Source organism: Podarcis liolepis, assembly GCF_965112155.1.
Source record: "Podarcis liolepis genome assembly, chromosome: 9".
NCBI lineage: Eukaryota > Metazoa > Chordata > Lepidosauria > Squamata > Lacertidae > Podarcis > Podarcis liolepis.
Window position 1 is genome coordinate 31,261,833 of NC_139564.1, and position 21,949 is coordinate 31,283,781.

General features: G+C 40.5%; 2 protein-coding genes across 10 annotated transcripts in view; one reads left to right on the forward strand and one right to left on the reverse strand.

Moving 5' to 3' along the window:
• Positions 1–753: 753 nt before the first annotated feature.
• On the reverse strand, positions 754–10,879 carry PGRMC2 (progesterone receptor membrane component 2). The gene is made up of 3 exons (XM_083520151.1): positions 10,394–10,879; positions 3,680–3,835; positions 754–2,661 (listed from the first exon to the last, which is right to left on the reverse strand). The coding sequence occupies exons 1-3, from the start codon at positions 10,764–10,766 to the stop codon at positions 2,564–2,566; spliced, it is 627 nt and encodes a 208-aa protein (XP_083376277.1). The 5' UTR covers positions 10,767–10,879; the 3' UTR covers positions 754–2,563.
• Positions 10,880–10,909: 30 nt separating this feature from the next.
• JADE1 (jade family PHD finger 1) overlaps positions 10,910–21,949 on the forward strand; it is a 169,066-nt gene continuing 158,026 nt past the window's right edge. For 4 of the 9 annotated variants that reach the window (XM_083519962.1, XM_083519964.1, XM_083519956.1 and 1 more), the window contains exons 1-2: positions 10,993–11,402; positions 14,698–14,729. The gene's annotated coding sequence lies outside the window, so the exon portion shown is untranslated. Of the gene's footprint in view, positions 11,403–11,859; positions 11,970–14,697; positions 14,730–16,240; positions 16,339–21,949 lie in introns of those variants that run through there. The other 5 variants (XM_083519963.1, XM_083519965.1, XM_083519955.1 and 2 more) reach the window with 4 other exon arrangements.

Genomic DNA, 21,949 nt, shown 5'->3' on the forward strand with positions numbered 1-21,949 from the left:
CGTTGAATTTTTGGTGGTGGTGGGAGGAAAGTCTTTACTAGAATGGTGAAAAAAGCTTGCATTTCTGTGTTACAAAGCATCCACTCTTGCCTGAAAGGACCATTGCTCATTCCATGTGAAGTGCAAATACCACCATAGTTCAGTATCAATCCTCCAGACAACTGTAGGGCAGTGATACGATCATCAGTGGTGTTGTGTGTCATTGTGAACTAAATGGTTCTTTCCAAGGTGTCTTCAGAGGTGGTCTCAGCTTAAGGTGGGAGCCACAGTGAAAAACCCAACTATGGATGGGTGCAGTTTTTGAACATCCAATCTGACCCTCTACCACAGGAAAACAATGTTGGACTTACTGTGGGAAGTTCCTCTTCTACAGTAGATGGAGGGTATTCTACTTGGAGTGATTATTGCTGCTAGGAATGTCAAGGGAAAGTCTCTGGCTCTCTGCTGGTGCTATTTAAGAATAGAGATGCCTTACATGTTTCCTTGTCTGTTATTTTTGCTTTTCAGGGTTGCAATTTCTGAATTGTTCAGATTGTTGCTGTTATATCCCTAAACTTAGGGAGACACACTCTCATGCAGGATGGCAATTACAAATCTGATTAACATAGCCCTCCCCTACTGGAATGGGAACACCAACTGATTTGAGGATACCCTCCATCCACTATAGAAAGGGAAATTATGTTAAGTCCAACATTTTACTCCCCTTCCAACAGCTTCCCTGAATGTAAAATGACAAACACAGCACGCTAGCAATGTATCTACAGAACACTTTATTTAAAAAAAAGTAGGAACACAAATTGTTCATTTCTCAAAACAGACTGCATTATTTCAATTATGGAATACATTTTTGGAGTGGAAGAGTTGTAACTGTGGCTCATCAGTGGAGGCTTATTTTCAAATTAAAGGACAACAGCATGTTCACATTTTAAAAAATGGGGCAGCAGATAGAAAATCTTCCTATTGACACCATAAGAACATTCTACTCACAAGCCAACCTGAGCATGGTCCAGAACTGTTTGGTCATTTTGGACAGGAGGAGGATGCTGTTTGTTAAACACACTATTATCACATAGCTTGAAGATCACAGCTCTGTTTTCTTCATGCACGACACATGGCTGTCTTACTGCATGGCATGATTTTCCTTGTGTTGGTCATTAATGGCAGCTTAATGCTATTTTATTGACTAATTTACAGGAAATGCATTCAAGAAAAAGTTTTTTTTTACCTGCCACATTGATAAAAACAAGCTGTGTTTGTAATATGCCAAGAAAAATGACAACCTTCAATGAAAAATAATAGCCAAAGCATGTCTACATACAGATATGCTCCTGTTATATGCCACCTGTTTGCTCTCATTCATCTAAACTGTACCTGAATGTCACATTTCTGTTGTGAATTAAGTGTGATGACTAAGTAAAAATGAGCTGGGTAAAGCTTTATTTAATAGCAGTGCAAAAATATTTAATATCTCCAATATTTCTTCTTTTACTCATACACACGAGTCCTGGCCACCGATACTAGCTTAATAGCATCTACATAAAGTCTGACAGCACATTTGGTATTTTACATGCTTTATTAAAATTGTATTCATATTTACAGTATCTGCAGGAACCATCCCTCCATTTCTTGCACATGAGCACCCACATCCATGCACATCCCTCATTTCTCAAAGATATGAGGCTAGGCTCCTTAAATTTAGGGAAGAGGTGGGCTTGTTTATTTAAAAAGCAAAAGGGGAGTGCATTTGGCCATTACACTGCTAATTAAGTTTATGTATATTAACATATATATATATATATATGGCAGTAACACTGAGTATTCCTTTACATTCTATATACAGAATGACATCAATGTTTTCCAGTCACCCGAATGTTCTAACTTCAGTCCTCAATGCTGCTTTTAGTGACTCAGGTCACATTTGGGGTTTTCCCTTAAAACAATTCAAGTCTCTAAGTTGAAATAAGGCACAATTATTCCGATTTGATTGAGGGGGAAGGAAAATCATAGAAGCTTCAGATGATACCTTCTGCAGATAAATTTTCCTTTATCCTCCAGGAGATTCTATTTGAAACCCTTTAATCTGCAGAGATCTGAAGTAGTTTTCTGCCATGGAAACCAATGGCCCACAAACTAGTTTGAGTATTTTCATTTTATTATGTTTCAGCAGCCAAATTTACTTGGGATTCCTTAACTAGGTTTTCCATTTAGCGTCAAGAGAAGTAGAAAATGGCATATGAAACGCTTAAGCTTGTAAATAACAAACTGTTCATAGGCTTCAACATGCTAAAAAGAATAGTTTTCTTTGCATTTTAAATCCCTGCGCCCGTTTCATTTTTGAAGCCTTTCCAGACATTACAGTTAAACTGCAACAAAAACTATGTTTGGCAGCACAAATAATGCCTAGTAATCAATTTTTTGTTGAGAGGGTAATGATGTTCTTGTACAAAACCTATCAAGTCGTTTTCCGCAGCAGATGAACTGTACCCAAGGACACAGGGCATTCTGTGATGGGGAGTAAGAGATTGCAGTTCCAAAGGCCCCTGACTTTGGTGATTTACAATGTTTATTCCTGTTTAGTGTGATCCTTGGTATCTTCCTCATCTGTATATTCTGATGGTTCCTCTCCTGGCTTTAGCAGTCTACCTACATAGTCATATTTTTCTGAAAAAGACATGTAGGTATTATAATCAAAAGTTACAACATGACATTAAACATCTATATAAACATTGGTCTATCTCTCAACCCATTAACTTAACTTTTTTAGTTCATATCCATGATTAAAGGTGTTTTCACACACACCTAAGCTGTTCTTTTAGCTTTCTCCTACCTGAAAAACATCCTAGTATACTGGAAATAACACGCCCACAATGGAAAGGTTAGTGTTTCTGCAATAAAAATGGCCTTCTTGACAGCTGTCACCATGGGCAGAAAACTTACTTGTCCACCCACATTCACCAAACAGCAACAAGTGTCAGAGGTTAAGTGAACTTACAAAGAGCAGTGGCTTTTGCCTCTGCCACCACCACCTTCCCCTGTTGACTGTTGACAGTCAAGGACTAAGCTCTGCCTGCACAAACATCCATGCAAGAATGATGAGAATGTACTGCAGTCCCTGAAGGGTACACAAGCAACTCATGAGATAGTGATTTTGGAATTCTGGAAGAACCCCTGTGATCACTCCCCGCACAGCAGTAGCTCCTTCCCCCACAAGAGGTACTTTGACTAATGCTGATGTTTACAGAAGCACTTGGTATCCTAACCCTCCCTAATCTGGTGTCCTCCAGATGCTCTGGATGACAACTCCCATCAATCCTAGCCAGCACAATTTTTTATCTTGCTTGTGGCAGCATAATTAACAAGAGGCAACTGTATACTAAGACTTAGAACCAACTGCCTCCACATCCTCCGGATCCCCATCTGATCCAGTATTTTCACTACTGTGAGGAAGGGAGTGGTCCTGTTGTGCCCAGCCATGGAAACCTATTAAGGTGTCTCTTACCTCCCCTTCCACACAGATACACTATACTTATGCATATTAAATGAATATTTACATAAGCTGAACCATGACATTTTCACTAGCAATTTAGTAAATATCAATTTCTGCAAAATAATTGAGAAACACCTTTACAAGTACTCACTTTCCATTTGATTTAAAGGAATATCTGAATTTACACATTACCTTTAAATTGCATTTCCCATTCTCTAACGCTTTCCATTTGCACAGCATTTAAGTCTGATAAGTCATCATATTCATCTCTAAGCGCATCTTTATCTAGACAGAAAGTTGCCAGTCCCCTTGAGGCATCTCTGCCAGCAAATATTCCATAAGGACCCTCTGAAAATAGAAAAAACAGACCCATGTATTCAGTCATTCACTTGCATTATCCTTTCAGAATAACATCGATGTGTTCTCATAATCCCCTACTCCAGATTAATTATTGCCAAACATCAGAGCTAACTGAACACAGTTTAATAAATTTGAGCTTGAACAAACAAGCTTATTCAGTAACTCAAACTGCTTTGCCTCCTTTGTCCCAATTTTAATATTTTCTTTTTTAAAATACATGACAAGTGCTAGTCACACAGTGGCTGAGTGCAAACATCTTTAAAGTGCGTGATTGTCTCTACTCAGGACTGCAAAATATAAATTTATCCTTCTTTCTTGGGCAGAGCATTGGCTAACACAGAAGCTGAATGATCCACAAACATGAACTTTCCTCTACAAAATGCTGTTCAAATGAAGTGAAATGTGCAAGCTAACAATGGAGGTCACTAACTCAAAGACTATATAGGCCAAATGATACATGAATGGCAGAACAGAATTTGGTTAAAGAAACTGGATATATTTATAACAAAGCCACAAAACATTTAAAGAAGTGTGGAATATTTTTCTTGGTACCTAGGGACATTGGCAGTCTTTAAAAATTGCTGTAATGGAACTTGGCAACACAACTAACTTTTATCAACCTGACCTTTGGAAATAGCTTAACTTGACTCTTAAGATTACATAACATCCAGAAAATTACTAAATGACTTTTTAAAAAAGGCACAGAAATTCAAGTTATGGAAATAAGTTTTATGCTTTTATTCAAATGAACTGTGACACTATTATACACTTCTCTACTGAAACAAAGGGTTTAAGGTTAATAACAGAATGATAGCAGTCATTCTGATGAAATAGTATATGACCAATTTGTGCTGAATTGGCTCATATTATCTGATCAATGGACTGCTTCAGGAATTCAAGATCACATGGTAGAACATATGTAACCTAGAGTAGGTTACAACAATTTAAAATATAACAAAAATAGTTTAGAACAGCTTACAACCACAAAAATGACTTTCTAAAACTTCTGTCCACATTGCAATACTAGGATTTCAGATAAAATACATATCCTAAGGCTTAAATTCATTAGTGTTTTTCACAACCATGCACTTAAAAGTGTTTAAGCATATGATTTTACCTTGCTATACTTGGAAAAAACCATTTTCTATTATACTTTTGGGTTAAACAAACCCAAATTTTAGAAAGAAAATGAACAGAACTCTAGTTTAATGTGAAGAGAGATAAATTTTTATTAAGTGTCATAGTTTATAGTACAAAAACACAACTATACCAAGAAGCTACCTATAGTCTCAAAAACAACTGCAATGATAAATCAGTACACCAACACAGACACTGAAGGTTTCATTCAACAAAGCTGTCCCATGTAAGAACTTCCACTTGCACAGTGGAACTCCCCCAAAGCACAGATGCAATCCTTTTTCATGGCTTACTTACATGATGCGTGGGGGGGGGGAGAGAGATCTGGAGGAGAGGGGGTGTCACTTAGCTGAGTCTATCCAGCAATACAGCCCTGTTGTTCTTTACCCCTTCATGCACTAACTACTGCTTGTGCATAGTTATGTTTGAATATATTTTCCCACAGATATCACAAGTTTTATGAGCATGGCAAAGCTTACAAAAGTCCTGTAAATAATGCAATCTGGGTTGTTCTGAAAAATGCTAAATAAAGCCAATTTTGAATTAAGAGAGGTCTGTTTAAAATATAATGAAAATCTAACTTCCAGCAGTTTTCAACTATCTTACACATCCACCACACAGCAGTAGAATCCAATCTCATCACCACCTCTCCAGCACTTTGGTGATATGGGTCTGCTAATCATGTGTAGTTTTAATAGGTCCAAATGCCATTTAATGAATTACCTATAATCATTCTCATAATCATAGGCTGAAGATTTGAACTGTACTTTGTTCCAAGTCTCCTTACAGTTTTCCTCCTCAGTTCCATACCTTCCAGCAGTGTTTCAAGTTATTAAAAGGATCACTAACCCCCCCCGACTGTAGACTCAAAAGGAAAGCACCCCAATATAGTAGTCACCTTTTGTACATGTAAAGTCTTTTAAATGTTATTAATTATTAAATTTCTATATCAGCCTTCATCCGAAGATCAGAGTGGTTTACAATATAAAGACACAACAATAAATAACATAGTAACAAACAAAAGCAATACCCCTCCACACAGTTAAAAAAGGTTGTACTGTAGTTGTTTTTAGCCACAGGCCTTGGATGAAGAGTGGTTTTGCTTAGTGCCTAAAGAGATGAAATGAAGGTGCCAGGCAAGCCTCCCTGGGGACAGCATAGTATCTGAAACCTAGGAAACCTGGAGAATAGTATCTCAAACTGCATGGCTTCTTTTTGTTTTTATTATTATATTATTTTTGTTTTTATTATATTTGTGGTTACTATATTGCATTTTTATCTTGTGAAAGACCCTGAGATCAAGGGATGACGAGTGGCTAAATACATACATACATACACACATACATACATACCCTTTATCAGTCACATTAGATATAATTGTACTTGGAATCCCTAAAAAAAAAAAGTGAACTTAACTGCTACTAAAATAGTATGCGCTAGAAACCGGAAATACACCAATTCTCCATCTGTTTAGGAGTGTCTATTAACATGTGTGGAACTAGCCAAAATGGGTATGTTGATGAAAGGCAGAGGAAAGAAGGGCTCACAATTTTATTGTTTGCTGGCAAGCAATGGTAGATATATCAATTGGGACATTAGTTTGCTTTTGTTTTTTTGATTACTTTGAAATAAGTAATCAAGGTCTAGGCCTCTGTTCATCAGATTAATGATCCCAGGGCAGGTTATATTTGTTGTCCTAACAAATACTGTAATTTGTAAATTTTAAAGCATAATAATGCTTCACTATGTAACAGTTAAGATTACCAAAGAAATCGGTATCCGACAATAGTAGTAAAATTCTCATCTCAAATTTGTCATTTTTTGCAATGACAACATAGTTCCATGGGATAGCTGTTCGTATTGTCCATAAACCCCTCACCCAAATCTATTCTGATAATATCATAGCAGTTACAAAAAAAGAAATCACCTGGGCAGCTGAACAATACAGACTGTCACATATTTATTGTTATGCTACTGAAGTGTTAATTCAGGGAGGTTTTCGATTCCATGAAAAAGGCAAATTCTAGACAAAGCTAAACATTTTGCCATCTATGGACTTCAAAAGCATAAGCATGACTTTTACAGAAATGAGGAGGTTGAGAAATGCCTAAGTTTGGCTTATTGTGTTCTATTAATACTCTTAAGCTGGATGTGTTGTGAGTAGGTGATTCTCACGTCTCAGAACTAATAGCCTGTTAGTAGCACTCCTCCTAAAATAACAGGTGCATAGGTTTTTTTTTGGGGGGGGGGTGTACCTGGATATGGTCTCCACCGATAGGAGTGCCAGCTCTAGCTAGTTGACCAATTAAAGGTGTTCTTGGATCAGGATGACCTAGTTGCAGCTGTCCACACTCAAGACAGCTCCTGATTGAACTAACGCAACACAATCTACATGGGTGTTTTCTTAAAGATGATCTAGAAGCTGCAGCTGCCGCAGAGTGCTACTGTCCAGTTGTTGTACAGGGCAGCAAGAAATGGTAAATGACAGAGAACATGAAAGAATTGTGCTAGCCTACCAGGTCCAATTCAATAAGACAATAGCATTCAAAAATGGGTTAGAACTCAAGTACTTGCAGGAATGCCTTCCCTAGTATCAGCAAACCTGTTTTGAGATCTGCAGGGGAAGCCTAGCTTGCAGTGTACCCTCAGTGAATTTGACCCAGAAGATTGCTACACAAGACAGGGCCTTCTCAATGGTCTTGCCCTGACTGTGGAACCCTCTCCCTACCACACTCAGACTGTTCCCCACAGAGGGCAACCAAATACCTATTTGTTCCAACAGGCCTTTGGGGTTTAGTAAGAGTGGAATAATTTATATGGTATTTCTCTAATTTAGTGCTGACTTGACTGCTATACTTTGTAGTGTGCTTTTACTTTATCCTTTGCTTTTAGCCACCCTGCACTCATGAGAAGGGCAAAATATAAGAAATAAAATCTCCATCAACATGGAGTGCTTACCAGTCTATATTGTGCTTTGGACTCAGAATCATTTGCTTTGCTGAAGTCACATATTCTAACCTCAAGTATATAAGCCACCACTTCTTTCAGTGCTAGATGGACAAGCATATTCTTATAAAAGATGTCTCCTTTATTCATAATTCATTTAGTGACCCATCCATGTTAGAAGGCTGAAGATCTTCTGTAGGAGTCTTCCAAGGTACTTTCCAGGAAGGTTTACAACACAACAGATACACATATTGCTTATTCTTTAAGTAGTTATAATAGTTTAAGAATTAGTTTTCTAATAGTACTTTTTTGTTATTAAATATCAAAACATATTGATGCTGGGAAAATGAGATTCATTTCTTCAGTTGTGGGATCACTGTGATTTGGACTGCTGTATTGTGTGATAGTGAAAATGTCAAGATACCTACTTGATAGTTAGCATATTGTGGCCAGTATATAGCCTGCAGAGAGAGCTGGAAAAGATTAGTTTCAATGCTCAGCACAATGCAAGACACAATAGACCCCTATTCCAGCATCGAATTCTCACAATTGACTCCAGTATTCAGGGAGAAAGGTTTAGTAGCCCAAATGGCATGTTATCTATTTGTACCTACATTACCACTGTTTTACTTCACCAGCACAAGTTGCACATTTGCAGTGCGTAAGTGGTCAGCAAGATATTTATATAAACAGTGCCACCAAGTTTAACCACTTAATTAAGGTCTTTAATGAATTAAAAATATCATGATTAATGGACAGATCTTTTAAAATTACCTTCAAAACACACTGCAACACTATTTTTAGAGGTATTCACAATTCTTTTACACAGAAGAATGCCTCTTCTAGCATGCCTACTACATCCTATGTGTACATTGTCTATGCTTTGTGTTTGGAAAAGTTTTTAACTTTATACAAACTCACTTACAGTATGCACATCTGTGTGTACACAGAACCAAGGCAATTAGAGTTTCAATGTGGCTGACCCCCAGGCAAGTGAGTACAGCAGGGATGGGGAGTATATGAACCTCCAGATATTGTTCCCCGCCAGATGGGAACTGAAGTCCAACAACATCAGGAGGGCCACAGATGCCCCATTGGTTGCGCAATTTTTTTAATTAAAAAAATGCAGCCCCAAAGTCTTATAATTTGTAAATTTCTTTAACCAGGTTGCAGGTTTAAAAATAAACAACTGCAGAAATATCTATTCTAACTATTAACTTTCTATGTACAATGATTTTTTTAAAAAAAATCCTTGCCCTACTTTTCCTTCACTACCTACTATATACTTCACAAAAGATCATTGTGAGCTTATTAAATAAAATAATGTTTAATTATTAAACCTGCTACTTAGAAGGACTTACTTGCAAGTAAACATATTAAGAACTGGATTATATATTGCCAATCTCCTGCCTCCTTTAATATATATTAGGCAAAATCTAATCAGAAGCAAGACAAATTTTATTCCAGCTGCCAAGAACTTTGCACAGATATGAATCAATAAGCCTTTATCTGTACATGGTTAGGACCAGTATACGATTAAGTCCACAGCTCCACGTCAGCTTATTATAAACTTTATTCTGTTGTAACTATGTGTAAGACTGCAGCCCAATTATCATTGCAATTGCTGAGAGACTTGCAGAAAGAGAAAATATCCAAACCTTAATAAAATGAAACTGGATTCCAACTCACATTGTAAAAGGCTGGAACTATTTCTAGGTAGTTAATCAAAATCCAGAGAATTACATGTGTAGGGAAAGGAAACAAGTCAGCCTCGGGATTTCTGAAAATCTGGGAAGCAAATATGCCAAAGACAGCTTGTTCACTCCAGGGCAAATATGCATTCAAAAGGGACTAAATGTCTGAAAGTAAAGCAGATGTGTGAACAAAACTAGGACTGAAGTTTAGGTGCCCAAGACTGTATTTGTGGGCACCATGGCATGCCCACAATCCCTCATATTCTCCAAGGCCCCCTACCTCCTCGGGTGTTTTTTTTTTATTAATTATTTTAAATTTTGCATTCTTCGGTTTCGTTTGGTGTGGGCTACTTGTTTCTGTGTAGATGCTGTCTGCTTCCTTGTCTGCATTTTATTTGGGGTGTGTGTGTTTACCTTTTGTTTTGGAAGGGAGAATTCAGAGGAGATCACCAGCTTTCCTTCTGCGAAATGGGTATTTTGTGGTGCCCGTAGCACTTTCCCTGCCTCCAAATGTGCCCTGGAACACCCCCCCCCCCAAAAAAAGGCCGGGGAAACCAGCCTGGTCTGGAGCCTATATCTTCTTTCTCCACCTACCCATGTGGGTGGGTAAAGCGGGCCTTTTCCCCACTCCCACTTACTTACTTACACCTGCTACTTGGGGGGAGGGCGTTTCTCCCGCCTTCCAGGCCTTTGTCCCACCGTCGCTCACCCAGGAGGCATGTATGCCGCCCCCTCCCCCGCTAGCCCCCTTTCCCTCCGTCCCCCTCACCGGGCCCGTAGAACTTGCTGCCTTTGGTCACGTCGAAGACTTTGCCGTTGACAGCCAGGAGGATGCGCGCCGCGCGCGCGCCGTCATACTCGCGCAGCTGCTCCAGCGTGAAGTCCCGCCGCTTCATGCGGGGCAAGGAGTCGACCAGGCCCTGCTGCGCCGCGCCCCCCGCTCCGCTCCTCTTGCCCCAGCGCCTGTAGAGCCGATAGGCCGCGAGCGCCACGATCGCCAGCAGCGCCAAGCTCAGCAGCATGTCGAGGCCGCCGCTCCCCCCGAGCCAGCTGCCGGCGGCCGTCTCCTCCGGGCTGCTGCTGCCGCCGCCGCCCCCGCCTCCTTGTTCAGTCCTTAGCTTCCCATCCCCATCGTCCGCCATCACTGCCCAGCCAGCGCCTGCCTGAGAGGAACCGCTCCGCCCCGCGACGGGGGGGGGGGGGAGGCGGGGAGGCGCAGGCGGGGCGCGGTCTGACTCTGCCTCGCCCGGGCTCTAATTGGTCACTGGTAAGGACACGTCACCCACGCTAGCTCGCGCCCAGCAGAACGAATGAGAAAGAGGCGCACGCGGCTACCCAACGGCAGATTTCCACCTTAGGGGAATCTTCGCCTGGGAGGGGTTGGTTGGAGAGAGAGAGAATGTGTGTGCGAGTGTGTGGCGTCCGCGCGCGAGCGAGTCTTCGCCCTCATAAATTCTTGGCGCTCACGTGGTGCCGACGGAGGAATGCCGCGCGCGCGTTGCGGGCGCTGGACTAGAATATTCTTTTTGAGGGGGGAGAGAGAGAAGGGGGCTCGTTGACGCCATAAACATGCTTCTGTACTCCCCCGCCCTTTCCCTTATCGATTGTAAAATCAGGGCGGTGAGGCGCTGCTTATCTCCGAGAGGCTCCCTCAAGGCGTTTTTTCAATTTCTTTTGCCTTCACAATGGCGAAGATGCATGAGCGTCGTCATGAGTTGTCAGTGGTATATTGCACCTAAGAACACGGGGCGCTCTGTGCAAATAAAATGAAAAATCAGGTAGGCCCTACCCCACAGACTTGTTAACACTCGCCCTGAGGGAAATGCTGGCTGAAGGAGGCAGAATCTCTGTATCGTCCCAGCTGCTGGAGAGAGGGCTCGTTTTCGCGGGCTTCCTCACAGGCATTGGGGTAGCCGTTGTGAGAACAGGGGCGCAGGGACTAAAAGGGCGGTTGGACTGACCCAGCAGGCTGTTTTTAATACATAGTGGCTGCATAAACCCTTTCCCTAATGGGCTTCTTTTTAAAATAAGCAACCCTTCCCCCCAAAAAATATCCTTCACCGAAATCCACATTTCTTCGCTATGGTATTTTGTTTTAATTGCGCTTCGGATTTTTTTAATTCAATATGTCCCAGTTTTTATTCTTTAACACTGTATTCTACCGTTTTTTGTTTGCTTTGTGAGTTGCAGTTATATGGCTGCTGTATAAATGAACAAAACATGCCAATTTCCTAGTACCCACAGGACATGCTTTGCACACCACATCATTCTCAGGAGAAAACAGGATTTCCTATTTTAACACCTCCCCACTCCAAAGCATTGGTCACAAGCTCCAGAGGCCTTCTGTAAGTGCTTGCTGAAAACAGTTTCTCTTGTTGGTCATGGAAAGGGGCATCCTATTAAGCTAATTCTAAGATTCTTGACTAGCCTCTATCTAGGAGTACCTCACACTTGTTGCCAGCCCTCTGTGGATATTACTGGCATACAGTAAGGGTACCCCCCCCCTGTACAAACGTGTGTGCACATGGGTAAACGGATGTATACACCACTCCCCTAAAATGAAGTGATATAAGAAGGATGTTTATGTCTGTAGCAGGTGGGGTCAGAATTAATATATTGCAGAAATACATCAGATGTTACTGAACTGCATCTCTTTTAATCCCCATCTAGCATGGCCATAGTTCAGGGATTATGGAAATTGTAGTCATTAGTGTTGGAGGGTACCACAGCGCTGAGCTGTGGAAAACACACCAGGGCTAATATTCTAGAAAAACACTTTCATATGGCAGTGCTCCACACAGAGCCATAATGGTTGAAATGTGCTTACTACAAGGAGTCAAGCTGCAGTCCAAAATAGGTTTACTCAAAAGTAGGTTCTACTGAAACCAATGAAAATTATTTCCAAGTAAATGTTTTGTGATTTAAGCTAAACAATAACAGACTTCCACATCTGACCTTGTCTTTCCAACTTCCTGTTGAGCATATTAATCCATGCTATTTTAAAGCAGACTGTGCTTAAGCAAATATTACGGGTTTTTAAAACTGAAACTACAATAGAAGGAATTCCTTTTTTAATCCACCCAGAACAGAACAGGAGTTTCATTGGACAATGTATTTTATCAGTGAATACCATATTCAGAGTACAGGGAAGAAGGGATGGGTGTAGCTTATTTGGATTTCCTTACTGTTTGGAATGGGTTTCTGAATATGTATAATCCATTCCTAGTTTAATGCCATTTGCAATTTATTTGGACAAAAATGATTATATAGATAAATATAAATGCATGGAAATTTCAGAGAGAGGTGCTGTAAATTCCTTAACATTTTGAATGAGGTTTTTTCCTGCTCCTAGTAGAGAATATATAGTTGCCATAAGCAGAACACACACAAGTGAGAATAGTAATTGGCCAGGTATCAATTCCCAATATACAGATTTATCATAAGTATAAATGGTACTGTAATTGTACAGTAATGAAGAAACATCTATTTAGATTGATATATACAAATGTAGGTGAATTAAGAATCCTTATGTTATCCCTAAGCGGAGAATAAAATTATATACAAATAGATGATAGCAGTGCTTTTTTTCTGTGGGGATGCAGGGATACGCATACCCCTAAATATTTTGTGAATCTAAGTTTGGCCTCATTGAGGGGTAGTAATTCAATATGAGTAGGAAAATGAGAGTACCCCTAAACTTTTTTTTTAAGAAAAAAAGTGCTAGATGATAGTATGGTGCAGGCAGGAAGGCCACCTAGTGATAAATTTTCCTACATCTGTCCCCAAAAGGTACCGTATTTTTCGCCCTATAGGACGCACCGGCCCATAGGACGCACCTAGTTTTATTTTCCCCTCAGGCGTGGGGCTGGGGCGGGGGATGCCCGATTTTCCCCTGCCCCCAGAACAGGCTGCTATCCGCAAGCCTAGGGAGCCCGGCGGGAACTCCAAAACCAGGTTGGGGAACAGTGGGAAGGCCTCCCCACTGTCCCCCGAGCTTGTGGGCTGCAGGCTCTTGCCCGCAAGCCTGGAGAGCCCGCGGGAACTCCTGCCGGGCTTGCAAGGCTTGCGGATAGCTTCCTGAAGCCTGGAGAGCAAGAGGGGTCGGTGCGCACCGACCCCTCTCGCTCTCCAGGCTTCAGCGAAAGCCTGCATTCGCCACATAGGATGCACACACATTTCCCCTTCATTTTTGGAGGGGGAAAAGTGCGTCCTATAGGGTGAAAAATACGGTAATATCCGTTGCTAATATAAAGACATGGGAGAGTGGTATAGTCCCATTGCATGCATCTCAAAGTATCAGATAGGTTCCCTTACCAAACAAGTATAGCTCCACTTTATTCTCATGATGCTGGTGCAAGGAATGGATCCAAACCTGGCATTGAGGACAGGCTGGCCACTTCTTAATTCCTTTCATGCCAAAACCATTTCTCAGTCTATCAATTTTTTTGTGATTCTTGACATGGGATTCTGCTGGTGTATGACTGAATACATTGATATAGCACTGCCCCTAGCCCTGTGCCAGTACAATCCTGTTGCTTGGCTGCAACAGGTTCTCTTCTCTATGATAGCATCAATACTATACTGGTGCAAATGGATTTGGGATTGCTGCTGTCCATTTTAACATATGTCATTTAAGGACTGGATAGTTCTGCAATTTTATCTCTAACCCATTGCTTTTAATGCATTTACAATATCTGATAGAGGGCAGCTCCTTTTAATAGCAAAACCCTCAGTTACAGTTAAGAAAAATAATGATAGCAATAATGCTGTCATAAATAATACAATTATTTTCAGTTTACCTCAAAATGTAAAATATATATAGCAGCTATATTCTGTTGATAATAGTCTTTTCAAAAATTAACACATCTGATTTAAAGCAAAATCCTTTTTGTGAGCATCCTATTCCTTACCTTCTCTAATTTGAACTAAATGTGTATATGGTGTTGTGTATTACTACATATTCCACACTGTTCACCCAATCACTTTTATGTGGACCTTGTCCATTTCCCCATTTATTTGCCACCTCAGTTTGAGTTGTAATGATTTTAACACCCACCAATTATTGTTTTTCAGCTGGTGCTCTTTATATATATCTACAAGGCAAGGTAAGAATTTGAATACTTTCAAATTCCTTAAGAAGGGCAGCCTGTCCTTCACCTGTGTATTTGCATGAAAGGCTTTCCTTGAAATTTTTAGGTCTTTTCCAGATAGTTTTGTTAAAAAAATACTGGTATTGAAATCCAATAGGATTGGGATTATTTATAACTATGAATGTGGAGAAGAAGCCAAAAACCTTCGGGGCGAGGGATTCTGAGATGAGGCCAAGAGTCTGTAATCTGAAATATTGCTTGTAAGCTGCAATATTGTGGTAATGGAGCTGTAAGCATTCCTGGAATAAATTAGATGGATGGCGTCACTATCGTTGAAGGAGCAAGTACATAGTTTGAGGGTGCTCCTGGATCCAACTATCACTGGAGGCACAGATGTCTTTGATGGCTAGGAATACCAGTTGCCAACTTTGGTCGGTAAATTGACTATGGTTGTTATTGGATCGGGTTAACGATTGCAGTTTCCCATGCACTGGTAACTTAATGGTTGAATCACTGTAATGTGCTCCATGTGGGGCTACTCTTGGGGTTGGCTGGGGGCTTTAACTGGAACAGAACATAAGTTAGGTTGGCTGTGGGGGCAAACTACCACCAGAATACAATGCCCTGCTTGCAGGATTTGCTTACAGACTGCCAGTCTGCTACTTGTACTCTACAGCTCATGATTCAGGTAGGTAGCCATGTTGGTCTGACGCAGTAAAAATAAATGCAAACATTGAAAAATTGTCCAGTAGCAACTTAGAGACCAACTAAGTTTGTTCTGGGTATAAGCTTTCGTTTGCAAGCACACTTCAGATAACTGAAGATATCTGAAGAAGCGTGCATTCTACAGCTCATAACAAGGTTACTTGAGAGGCTGCCTTATCCCTAATATACCTAGTAGAGGAGTAGGGCTTTTAGCGTGGCTGCCCCTGTTCTGTGTAACAGCATTCCTATCGATATAGGACAGGGACCCACTATCTGCATTTTCAGGAAACACTTGTAAGACGTTTTTGTCCCAACAGGCTTTTGTAGATAGATAAATGGGTCTTTGGTATGAGTGTCTTTTGTATGGTTTTAGTTTTGTTTAAAATGTATTGGTTTGCGTGCATGTGTGTTTTTAAACCATTTTTGCTGTTTTTATTATATATAATTTTGAGACAACTGTTTAATAAATTGACACCAATAATGATGACAAATAATAACATTGTATGTTATTATCTTGATCTGATTTTTAAAAATACAGATATTCAAAAGCACCTGTACCAGAATCAGATTATTGGGGCGTATTTGTACCAACACAACTACACAGTCTTTATTTATTAATCACCTTCCACACAGACATGCCTCAAGGCAATGTACAAAATAAAATAGAAGCAGCCAAAAAGAAGGAAACCCCTGTTAAAAACAACACAGAAAATAATAGCAGATGAATTTTAAAGCAATACAAAGTAGACACCTATGGCAGCATTGGCTTTATGGAATGTGTGGTATATGTGTCACCTGTGTTGTGTGACTACATGCTGCAGGGCTCTGAAAGACAGCCTGCTGTGATTACTTTTTCCTGCACCAGGCTGGAGTTGGTGAGATGAAAAGAAGGCCCACATTCCTTTGTTATCCAGATGTGGTATGAGAAGATTTGTGGTGCAGCCAGTTTTAAAAAATAAGCTGTAATGAGCCTGAAAAGTCATGAGGAAATATATGGAGGCCGTTGGAAACATTTGTCTTAGCATCAGCACCACATGTGGTTTGTAATGTTTGAAAGGTGTGGACATGATTCCAGCAGCCTCCAGCAAACTTCAAAGTGTGCTATTCAGCTTCTCTCAAATTTACTTGACTATTGTACTTCTAATTTATTCTGGACATCTAGAGGTTTTGATCCCAAGATACAGAAAACCAGAAACGATCTGGCTGCTGCTATACGAACACACACATATACACATATATACACGTTAAGAAATTTCTTCACATAGAGCTGACTGAACATAACAACAACTTGGTCAGACTGTCCTGTACTTGGTTTAGGAACTCGTTTGTCAACTAATGGAAAATATGCTAATTGTATGGGTGTGGAAAACCTTAATTGCCTTACCTTGCCTGTATAGTTGCCTTCTCTTAATTCCATTCGTAAATTAGGAAGAGGCCCACATGAAGAATGCTTCCCCATGTGAATGAATCAACACGTTCACTTTAGAAACATACCCAGTTCATTCTCAAACTTTAAACCAACCCCTCCCCTTCCCACAAACACATTTATTTTGAAGCTAGATCCAGTAATTTCAACAAAGCCTACTTCTAAATCTTAAAGATGATGTTTTGTCTTTTTCAAGACCAGACTCCTTGCCACCTTGTCTTCTATAATAACAGCTCTTTTCACCCTCTTAGTGAAAATAGGGGCTTAACAGAACAGGTTATCAAAACTGGAGTGGCATAAGGCATGATTTCATGCTTCTGGTAGACACACCCTCCTTATCTGACTGCACAGAACCAAAGGATCTACTGCTGCCACACCCCCTGCTCAGGAAAGGCAGTAGGTGGGTGTGCACTCATCTTATTACACATTCTCCTTGTTGTTCCAGAGAGTAGGCAGGAGGATGAAACAAGGCAGGGAGTTAGCATACATGCACTGACTTTGATCTTTAATTACCAGGCAGTATTTTATTAAAAAAATCCATAGCACACTATGGTAATTTCCAAATTTGTATAAATTTCAAGTAGTGTAGATCAGCTCCTTGAGATACTCCATGAAGATGGTACACGTATTTATATTTTTTTCCACCGAACCCACTGAACTGCTCTTTTACTGTCTCGTGTGCAGCTCTGGTTCGCCAGAAGCGGCTTAGTCATGCTGGCCATATGACCCGGAAGCTGTATGTCTGCTCCCTCGGCCAGTAAAGCAAGATGAGCGCCGCAACCCCAGAATCATCCGCGACTGGACTTAATGGTCAGGGGTCCCTTTACCTTTACCGATTCTGTCTGAAACACACATACCTGCTTGTAATGGTTGGTGACATGCACAGTGACATAGCAATCCTCGTTGTTGAGCTTTTTTAAGGAGATCAGCCAAAGTTTTTTAAGATGCCAGAAAAGTTGTTGAACTTCTTGGGGGAATTCTGCCAACATTTGCTTAGCTGTCTTTTTGAGGGACTCATCAGAGCACATCAGAACATATTTGCAATAATCACACCAGACTTACAATAATCAACCTCTGTTTGAGAATCAGGAGAATATTTTCCAGGTTTGGGGAAGGGTGTGGAATCATATCCAGACAGGCATACAGCCCAAACTTTTGCTTTTAGAAATTCACTGACAAACTCACAAAAGAGTAAGGTAGAAATAACATTGATAACATTTTCCTCCATTTTTATGCATTCAGGATATATCCCCTGCTAGGAGAGGGGCTTGTAGGAACCACATCCACACACCTTTCATGGAAATATCCTGGAATAGCAAATGGTCCAGATCTACCTGACCTGACTTGCCCAGCCCAGCAGCTGCTGCGGCTTCTAATGAGTGAATGTAGGGAAGTGGTTAATACAGAGTTTGTTTCAGGCTTCCTCAACCTCTGCCCTCCAGATGTTTTTGGCCTATAACTCCAGTGATCCCCAGCTAACAGGACCAGTAGTCAGGGATGATGAGAATTGTAGTCTCGAAACATCTTGAGGGCCGAGGTTGAGGAAGCCTGTTTTTTTTCCAATAAATAAACAAGCCAGCCACTATTTCTCCACCCAATCAATCAATCAATCAATCAATCAATGCAGAATGATTAAGTAAAAAATAGATATTGGTTAGTGAAAGAGACTCATAGTTGCTTGCTTGCTTGTTGTATCTCTGGCAAGGTCATAAAACAAATACTAAACTAATCAACAACAAAAATAGCTCCGCAGAAAGCACACTGTAACTCCTCTAGTCTTCAGGGAAACAGCCCTGACCATGCTGAAAACCAGTGTATGATTCTGGTAGGCTAATACTAGCACATAAGGCTGTTTCTGAAGCAGTTCTGACTCCTCCCATGTCTGCTATAGTGGTTGTTCTGGACTGGTATCAAAACAACAGATGGGGGAAAAGCTTTCCTAATAGGACTGACTTTCTGGCAGCTCAGTCAGTCACATGGTTTTTCTACTTTGAGACATGTGAGAGGGACCAATGTGCCATAGCTATACTTTTGAATTAGGGTTGTCTTGAGTAATTTAGGGAGCATATGGACAGAGCTTCCTGCTGCATTCATACCACTCCCACTGAAGCAACACCATAATCTCCATTGGGTCGTTCATTTCTCTGATGCATCCCTCTCTTCTGTGGAGTATCAGAATTGCACAGATATGTTAAAATGCCACCTTATCGGCACCACTCATGTCTCAAGTTTGCAGAACGAGACTGAAACACAGCTATAGTACTCCCACCCTCCAAAGTCTAACTCTAAGAAGCTTTTCAGTTTGAGCAGTTTTTAAACTCTAGAATAAGCTTTTCATTTAGAATAAGTTGTACAAATATGTCTTGTGTAGTTTGATGCTTAAAATTAACATTTTTACTGTGTCTGTATACAGTACTAATGTACCCCTCAGTAGAGGGCTATGTGGGCCAAAAGTCCTATAAACAGACAAGAAGAGGCTGTTAACCTTGCAGTGTGCTAACTGTCAAATTTGCTAACATATATGAACAAAACATGACTTTGAACAAAATCGTAACAGTTAAAGTTGTGGAAAAAAGGTCCTAGTCACCATTCTTTAAATGCAAATCATCTGTCAAACTATAACCTCTTTCTCCTGTCCCTACTTTATGCTAGTTCATAATATTTTGATGCAAACGTTGGAGAACATACACCAATCCTGCGTAAACGCCTGATTAGAGGACAGAAGACTGAAATATCCTCCTTCTCTTGCCCTTTTGTTCCCTTGTCCCTTAAAGCACAAACATTTCCATTGCAAATATGTTTTGGCATGTGTGAGGCAAGGCACTTTGGCTTAGGCATTTCTGTTTAACAGTTGCTGTCTGGCAAAAATCTGCTGTTTTGTCAAGCTCCACCCAGTGGTTGTGTAAGCCAACCCCCCCCCCCAAGAATTAACCAGCTCCTCACCGTGGGATGCCTTTTTGTACATTCATGAATGTATTGGAAAGTTGTTCAAATGTAAATTCAGATTGCAAGCTCTGTGGGACAGAGACTTTCCTTTTCTTTTTCTTTTGTAATTATCTTAAAGCACTAAGTACACTGATGATACTAAAAACAATAAAGAGGAATGTGGGTGCTCAATACATACGGCTATATTGAAATTACATTTGAATAATGCTACTTTAGGTTTTTGTCTAGGGCTTATTTAAGAAACTGCATGTGCTCAAATTTCTACTCCCGCACAACTATTAAAGGTTTCCCTTTCCTCTTTTGTACTACTTATTCCTTATCGTTAGTTGCTTGGAGAAAAGTGCCAAACATTTACCAGACTTGGATGACATATTAAGCCATAGTTAAAAATAAACTGTGGTTTAATGTGCTGGTGCATGTTCTGCTCATGGTTTGTTTGGAGAGAACCAAATAATAAGCACTGGTTCAAATGTAATGCAAAGCCAGACTAACAATCACAGAAAACAACTTCATGGAGCTGGGTCACATACCAAAATAGAATGCTTTATACACTATCATAGGTTGACACATCTATAGGACTAGAGGAGTAGTGCCCCCCCCCCCAATGTCTTGCTGCCTTTTTCTGGTAAAGGAAAAATCCTTGAGATTTTTTGCTTGTAGTTTAGGGAGGATGTTTGCATTTGACAGTATCCCTCTCCCAAACCCCCAAACCCAATTATATGAATGAAGATGCAAATGGGAATCTAGAAACACAAGCATCCAATTTGTGTTGCATATGCACGTGCAGTTGTACTTATATTTTCTGCATGCCATTTTAATGAATTACAGGTCCTGTTTGATGATTGATCTTGACTTACAGATCAACCAGGCTTGTTTACCTCCAACATAATCCACTCACATTTCAGAAAATCAAGTCTAAATGTAGGCTTGCATGTTTCCCTCCTGTTTACAGCTTCAGTGGTTACTAAAACCTGAGAAAATATATAGCAAAAAATTGCTTTCTATAGCAGAGTTTGCATACTCACTTCTATTGTTTATCTACCTGGACAGGTCTGCACAAGTTGTGATCTGTCAAGCTGAACACTGCCCACCACCAGTCATGCATGGCAGCTTGATCTACTTCACAGTCCTTTCCTCCTAGTACCCATTCTTAGAAAATCATTGCCTCTATTTTATCCCTATTTTTGCCTTTTGGGGACCCCTGGTTAAAATATTGTTATGAGTTTGGGGTGGGGAAAAGTAGGCAGTATGCAGAGACATTTCTAGTCCTTGCATCTAGCAATTATTAAAATATAAGCCCGGCTCACTTCCTGTTGAGGTGATTGTCTGCGTAATGGGCCACTAAGGGAAACAAATGATAGGGGCTCTGTGTTAGACGACAAATGGATGGTGGCAAATGGGTGAGGCCCTCCCCCAGTTCATGGTTAGTTTTAAGACAAAAGGCCAAAGTAGAGAGATCAGTTACATGAGCTAGAAGCTGGAAGAGAAGTGGCAGGCTGGAAAGGCAGAGCGAGAGCCATGTTTGATTTCTGTTTCTGTTTCTATTATTTATTTTATTATTTATAATAAATGCACACCATGCATTTAAAGCACCCCCCCCGAATCCCAGGAACTATAGATTACCCCCTCATGGAGCCCTTAACAAACTACAGTTCCCAGAATTCTTGGGGGGTGGGTGGGCTGGGGGAAATGTACTTTAAAAGTATGGTGTGTACGAAGCCATGGTTTCTCCAATCCAAACACTGCTTCTAGGCAAAGCAGCTCCAATGCATGGACAGAGTTTATGTACCAGTGAGAATTTTTCTATTCATTCTATTGAAGAGTGCTGAAATCAGTGGCCAGAAGAATGCAACTAAAGGTTTGCTTCTTCTGTTGATATGGGTGAAGTAGCCCAGATGTGCAGGAAAGTCTAATGGGCACCCAAACACCTATGGTTATGAATCAGGGTAATGTAGAAGAAAGGCCTAAGCACCAGGCCCATTGAACTCAGAGAGACCCAGCAGTTAGTAATCTTTCAAAGACTGGAATGTAAACTATTGCATCATCCTAACAGAGGCTGGTATTTGTATGCTTAGGGGTACCTTAAGGCTTATACAATGTAGAATTCCTGTACAGTACTTAGATTCAGTGTTTATATTATGACAGATTGATCCAGATT

Coding starts and splice junctions, on each gene's coding strand:
- PGRMC2 (XM_083520151.1), bottom strand. CDS start 10,766: ATGGCGGACGATGGGGATGGGAAGCTAAGGACTGAACAAGGAGGCGGG. Junction 3,836..10,393: donor CAGCAAGTTCTACGGGCCCG/GTGAGGGGGACG, acceptor TTCTATTTTCAG/AGGGTCCTTATGGAATATTT. Junction 2,662..3,679: donor ATGGGAAATGCAATTTAAAG/GTAATGTGTAAA, acceptor TGTCTTTTTCAG/AAAAATATGACTATGTAGGT.